At 39.7% G+C, this 7417-nt stretch overlaps 1 protein-coding gene across 2 annotated transcripts in view; it reads left to right on the forward strand.

The window, feature by feature from the left end:
- LOC106594349 (DDB1- and CUL4-associated factor 15) overlaps positions 1-6600 on the forward strand; it is a 49942-nt gene extending 43342 nt beyond the window's left edge. For both annotated transcript variants that reach the window (XM_082958626.1, XM_082958627.1), the window contains exon 13: positions 5180-6600. In XM_082958626.1, the coding sequence (XP_082814752.1) occupies positions 5180-5235 (56 nt within the window). In that variant the 3' untranslated portion in view covers positions 5236-6600. The remainder of the gene's footprint in view (positions 1-5179) is intronic.
- Positions 6601-7417: the final 817 nt, after the last annotated feature.

Raw genomic sequence — 7417 nt, forward strand, 5'->3', positions numbered from 1 at the left:
GACCTCAGACTGTCCACTGCTTGAACCGACTGTTATTCGGTCAAAATTCACCATAGAAGACTCAAACAACTTTGTAAAGACTGTTGACATCTAGTGGAAGCCTTAGGGAGTGCAAGTTGACCCCACAGACACTGTAGTTTCAATAGAAAATGGTCTGAAAGACTACAATTCTCAGACTTCCCACTTCCTGGTTGGATTTTTCTCAGGGTTTTGCCTGCCATATAAATCAAATCAAATCAAATTTATACTCACAGACATCATTCAAACAGTTTTAAAAACTTCAGAGTGTTTCCTATCCAAATCTACAAAAAATATGCAAATATTTGACTCTGGGCCCGAGTTGTAGGCCGTTTAATTTGGGTACGTTTTTCATCCGGCCGTGAAAATTCTGCCCCCTATAGTGAAGAGGTTAAAGAGAGAGATCCTAGTAAACCAACTCTATCTTGACCTAATATTTTAGCTACCATAATCGTGTCCACCAAGTAAGTTGGTAACGCTTCTACCCATTTGCTATACTTATCTATTATTGTTAAACACCCCTTCTTCCCCTCACTTCAGAACAGTTCAATAAGGTCCATTTCCAAATGTTGGAATGGATAGTCTACAAAAAAAATGTAAGTAATTATCCTCTAGGCCACTAAGTCTTTCCTAACCTGCAGTGTTTCCTTACCTGCGCTACCATTCTTCCTCCCTGTTGACACCTGGCTCCTCCCATGTGTCAATATTGCCGCATATCTAAACAGTGTCTTTGGTAAGATTAGTAAATGATCCTTATGTCAGACCTTCTCTTGTAGGATTGCCCCTTTCATTTTCCACATGTCCAATTCTTCCTGGGGTGTTCGTTCTTGGCTATCCTGTAACAATTCTCTGTCAAGTGTCTCATCTTCATTAAGATTTATCTGTGCTGCTTTGTATGGTTTTAAATGCCTATGTGCTTGTCTGTGTAAATAGTAACGTTTCTCTCCTTTCTTATTTCGCCGGCTCTAGTCAATGCTACTACTTCGGCCTGCTGTGCAGAATAGTGTCTGGGCTATGGTTCAGTGTCTAACACCTTAGTTCCTGAAACCAACTAAGCTTTCATTCCCCTTTTAGTTTGGGTAACAACTACTTTCAACAAAATCATCATATCTCTTCCTAGCGAATTTAACAAACATAAACTTAAATACATGCCTATCCTAACTTTTCATATATATATTTTTTTAAACCAATGGAGCCGATAGTCTCTCCATGAATTAATATCCTAAAGCTAAGCGAACCAAATTCTCTTCCCTTTTATTTTTATTCTGTCTTTTTCTGTCTGTCACGGTATTATTTCTGTCCCCCATTTATCGGGTGAGCCTTACATTCTGCCATCTAATCCTGTTTATAATTTAACTATGCTGGTCTCCACTCAGTAACTGTTATCTAACCCTTCTGTGTCACTTCTATCTTCTCTTCCTGGCTTATGCTCTCCTCCTGCTACTCCCAAACCATCAAGGTCTCAGCAGTGCAGGAGAGGACTTCTCCGTCTGCCCTTCCTTCTATCTGTCTGTCGCTTTTTCTCATAACAGTCAGTATCAAATATAGGTTGTTTCCTAATATTGACTAAATGTCTCCCTGGTTGCACTCCTGGATTTTAGAAAAATCAACATGTCTATGGTAGTAATATCAAGATTATTGCATAGTTAAGTAAGTTTATCTGATACTCTCAATGATCCTGGATCATCACGGATGTCATATATCCCTGTCCTGTTGGCTTAGAATATATCCTAAACACTTAACCTAAGTCTTACCATTATTAAACTTTTCTTGCTCAGATTATAACCTTATTCAACAACAAAATATAATAATACTATTATATAAATACCACCGCCTTGTTGTGTTAAATCTCTTCCACTGAATTCAACAACAGCTGACTACCTAAGGGAATATAAACTTGGCTAGATAATGTATAAGAATACTACTACTGGTCAAAAGATATTCAAATAACATAATCAGATCAAAATCACTAATCTGAACAATTCCACCAAGAAAAATCATTGTACCCTTATGGTTCTAGGAAAATAGACTTAAGGAAGCCTACCCTTAGTCTACGGCTTTGCCCTTTCAGTCTTCTCATTGGTTCAAATTACAAATATGTCTAAGAACTTTAAACTCCATCATTATTATCAGTTAGACAAATTTCCTTAAAAGTAGTATTACAAATGACCTTAAATTCACTATCCATATGGCTTTTCAATGAGGCTGATCAGACCACAAAGGAAAGTCGTGATAGAAGTCAAGTCATACGACCCTTTCAGAACCGTGTTTCTTACTACATTTGACAAATGAAGGACAAACCATCACACATTTTGGATCCCAGGTTCCCAGAACATTTCCCTTATCCAAAGACTTCACGTGTTTAATTAAAACTCAGAAAACAAAACTTCAACGATTCCATGTGTGTGTAACTTCTAAGATTCCATGTGTGTATACCCCTTTAAGAAATCGTGGGTCTGGGAAACATTCCAAAGAAAGGCAATGAAGCACTCCTTTTCCCAAAAAAACAACCCCTTGGTCAGCATTTCATTATACTATACCGATTCAACAACCCAAAAGTTGACTACAAACAAAACCTAATAATACTTATAATTCCATTGTACTCCCCCCAATCATTAGTTTTAAACTTCCTCAATGGTTATGTAATTGAGCATGCGCTACCCTTGGATACAATACTGTACTTCAAATCTATGAAACTCCCATACCTAATATACTCCTTGACTAGTTTGGCCCAAGCTTGCTTTACAACATTAAAACCCCTTCAGTCTGTCTGCAAACAGGCTCTCAAAGTGTTTAATAGGAATACTCTGCCATTAGACACACACAACTGTGATTAATGTGCACTGTCCCTGTAAAATAAAATGAACTCAACCTGCAATCCACTTTCCTGACCTGACATTGTTCCACGTAATGGAAACAGATTATAATGTTAGAAGACATTCACTTCCTGTTCAATTCACTGGTGTTACTAAACAATCAAACCAAGAATCAATAACCAGAAACTATCATTAAGCTTTTACGATTCAACTATCCAAACCTGAACCGCTTTACAGCCCAAATATTTCCCAGCAAGCACGCAAACAACGCTCTGCTTTACCTCTATCGTAAGATTAAAACATATGTTACAACTTTCTCCTCTCTTTTGGCTTCACACTTATGAAATGTCTACGACTTTAAATGTACCATGTAAATCGCCAAATGTATAAAATACGTAATACAACTCCCATTCTCTATATGTCCTCTCAGCAGGCCATTTAGACAACAGACAACGTACTTTATCCAATTCGCCTCGCTATTATTTTGAATGCATTCGTCTTTCAATTTAAACTAAACAAGCCATCAAAACATTCGGTTTATATCTTAAACAACCACTAACAACCGTATCTTTCCAGGCAAAACATAACAGTTGAATGACAATCAGCAACTCAAATTTTAATCCACTGATGCATAGGCTGAGAAACATTTTACATATTTAGCAGAGGCTCTTATCCAGAGCGACTTACAGTAGTGAATGCATACATTTCATACAATTTCATACATTTTTTTTCTGTGCTGGCCCCCCATGGGAATCGAACCCACAACCCTGGCGTTGCAAACACCATGCTCTACCAACAGAGCTATAGGGAAGAAATGAACCCGAGCCTCCCGCATGGCAGGCGAGAATTCTACCGCTGAACCACCAACACGCTCTCTAGCAAAATGACCTAGTTTGTGACAGTTAAAGCATCTATTTCCCCCTTTCTTTTGACTGTCTCTATCCACTTTTCTCGACTTCCTCCCTTTCTCCACCTCTATCCACTTTCTCAATAAGCTTACTAAATCCTGTTCTCCTTTCTGTGTCTCTGTGGGGGCCTTGGGAGTCCTCTCCGTCAGAGGATTTACTACTCATGTTCGTTAAATTACTATTATTATGCTCCTTCTCACAATCTGTGTGTAAGTGCTATTCATCTCCATGTGTGTGCTATTTACCGTTGTTATCCTTAACCCATTTTGAAAAATACCTACCGTTAATCTTTCCTAGAAATTCAGAATAATTATTTGTATGAATCCTGATACATTATTTAGATCTCACACGTATACGACCATAAATAATATTTATTTTTATGACGTTCCTTGCGACTCTTGACTGGTCAATATATCTATTTCACACACAAATAATGACCTTCTTATTCTATGTGCTTTTTAAAACTCTGATTCAATTACTTCTATGTGTATCTCTTACCTACTGGTAATTTCTTCTAGGAAAGTCTCAGCTTGTCCCATGCACACACATTAGTACATTAACCTTATAATCACTCAGTTATACATTTTCAGGGTGAAATCATTTAGTCAAACCTTTAATCATATAATTTCCATTACACTACCATACCCACTACCATACACCATACCACTACCATACCCACTACCGTACCCACTACCATACCCACTACCATACTCCTACCATACCCACTGCCGTACCCCTACCATACCCACTACCGTACCCCATACCCACTACCATACCCAATACCATATCCCATACCCACTACCCCTTCATCTACACTGATTTAATGTGGATTTAACAAGTGACATCAATAAGGGATCATAGCTTTCACCTGGATTCACCTGGTCAGTCTGTCATGGAAAGAGAAGGTGTCCTTAATGTTTTGTATACTCAGGCCAGCAGCATACCACCCTGAAGCTAAGCAGGGTTGGTCCTGGTCAGTCCCTGGATGGGAGACCAGATGCTTTTGGAAGTGGTGGTGGAGGATCAATAGGAGCCTCTCTCCCCTCTGGTCTAAAAAAACTATATCCAAATGCCCCAGGGCAGTGATTGGGGACATTGCCCTGTGTAGGGTGCCGTCTTACCGATGAGACATTAAACTGTGGTCATTAAAGATCCCATGGGCCTTATCATAAGAGTAGGGGTGTTAACCCTGGTTTCCTGGCTAAATACCCAATCTGGCCCTCATACCATCATGGCCCCCTAATCATCCCCAGCTTACAATTGGCTAATTCATCCCCCCTCCTCTCCCCTGTAACTATTCTCTGGGTTGTTGTGGTAAATGAGAATGTGTTCTCAGTCAACTGACCTGGTAAAATAAGGGTTAAATGAAACAGTCTTTATGTAAATTAATTCTTCAATTCTCATTTATTTTTCTGTTTGACCCCCTCTTCTGTCTAGGTTCCTCTCTACAGGTGTTAGCTGACAGCGACCGGAGTACCTGGATCATACTATGAGGGACAACAGAGGGGTGTCCTGACACCAGAGGCTCGGACTGTCACACACACACTGACACACACCGACACGCATACAGTAAGCCTGTTTAGCTGCTACAGTAACAGTCATAGGTTTCCTCTCAAATGGCACCCTATTCCACATGTGGTGCACTACATTTGACTGTTTCCCTTTATGACTCTGGTGAGAAGTAGTGCTCTATATAGGACCTTCAGACTCCATTCTGGACCTGGAAAGCAGTTCCACTGTTTCATTGTTCCCCTCTAATCAGGGACTGATTTAGACCTGGGACACCAGGTGTGTGTGCAATTAATGATCAGGTAGAACAGAAAGCGAGCAGGCTCCGGACCTCGTAGGGTCAGAGTTGGATACCCCTGATTTAGGGAATAGGGTGCCATATTGTCATGAATCTGTGCACCTGCCTCTGTGTGTGTGATGTTGTAGGATGGAAGAATCAGGAGGCATTCAGTGTGTTTTCCACATGTTCTGTTTTTGTTTGACTATATAATGTAACATTTGCACCCATGGATCCAGAGCTGAACTGAACAAAGATGATTTTACTGTGGGTTTTTAGTTTAGTTTGTTTGGTGTAACTTTCCGTTTTATGACTGTGTGAGAGAGAGATGTATATAGAGAGAAGTTGTGTGGTCCTCATGCCTCCGAGATTCTGCTGCTGTTCTCGGAACCTAAAGGCCACTCCTCTAAACCAGCTTTGTCCAGGTTCATCTGGTTTTATCCAGTTTGATCCAGGTCTGAATCTCCATGTCTGTCTGATTGCAACAGGGCCTACACATGAACTGGAGTGACTGACGTTCCCCTAAGTACAGATCTAGGATCAGCTTCCCCTCCCCCAATCATAACCTTAACCATTAGTGGTTGGGAATGTGAAACTGACCACAGATCAGTGTCTTAGGGCAACTTCACCATACACCCTGTTCATCACCATCATCTGTCTCTTATTTTACCATTGACAGATTTCTTCTTGGATGCGTCCAAAATGGCTCCCTATGTAGTGCACTACGTTTTGTCCAGAGCCTCATAAGCTCTCATAGAGCTTTGGTTAAAAGTAGTGCACTACATAGGGAATAGGGTGTCAGTTCAGATTGTCCCCTTCATAAATGTATTTGTATGTGGAGTTAACTTTCCCAAAATTCCCAGGTTTTCTAGAAATCCTGGTTGAAGGATTCCAGATTAGTCCTTCTTCCCAGGAATCTTTTTAGGAAAGTTACAACCCTAGATGGAGCAGAGGTTTATGGGATATGGAGTTAAGCAACCTGTTATTATCTGGATGTATTTTAACAGACTGGACAGAGAGAGCATGGTTCACTTGATTATTTTTTCATAAAAATAAATAATTGAAAGATTCACCTTGTGTGTGGCTCTGTTTCCTGTGTGTGTGAAGGAAAAACACTTCAAACGTAACTTTAAGAGACTGTGAAGAGGAGAAACACTTGTAAAGTATGTATCTTTTCCATTTAATAGCTAAAGGTGGGCTGGTATCACGTCTTTATGGGGCAACGACTGAGTACAAGATGTTTGAAAAGACTTCTGTCTTGTGCTCACTGGGTACTGATAATAAAACTACAAACTCAGGTCACAGGGATTCAATACAAAGGTCTACAAAACATATACTAGAAATCTTATGTGATTGTACAATAGTAATACAGTAGCTAAATACTCTGGATAGTACATCAAAATATGCTACACATACTGTTGAAATAAGGCCATAATGGTTCAATAAATATATGATAGTCACTAAAGTAACATCTATTTCTATATATATTACAAATACACATTCACTGATCTGTACTAAATAGCTTTCTAACTAGGGTGACTTTGCTGATTCAACGAGCTGGCAGTTAAGGTTGCCATAGATACAACGTTGCGTGTCATCTGCCAACCTGATTGGTTGGTGTGAGTTCTGACCTTGTCCTTGTTGCCCAATCACAGATTAGTGATGTTTCTGTGAAGGTCTGTATCCTGCTGATGGGATATCACTTTACTGTTGTGTGTGGATGAGGATGGAGGGACAAATGAATGGGATATAAACAGGATGCATTATGGCTGCCCCCTCTATTCCTCTCTTTTAGGACACTACATATGCCTGCTATAACTCATAACATTTTAATAACAATACATTACCAAAGCGTGAGGAACAAATGTCAGATTGTACAAGTCAGCAGA

Source organism: Salmo salar, chromosome 12 (genome assembly GCF_965601325.2).
Source record: "Salmo salar chromosome 12, fSalSal1, whole genome shotgun sequence".
Lineage (NCBI taxonomy): Eukaryota > Metazoa > Chordata > Actinopteri > Salmoniformes > Salmonidae > Salmo > Salmo salar.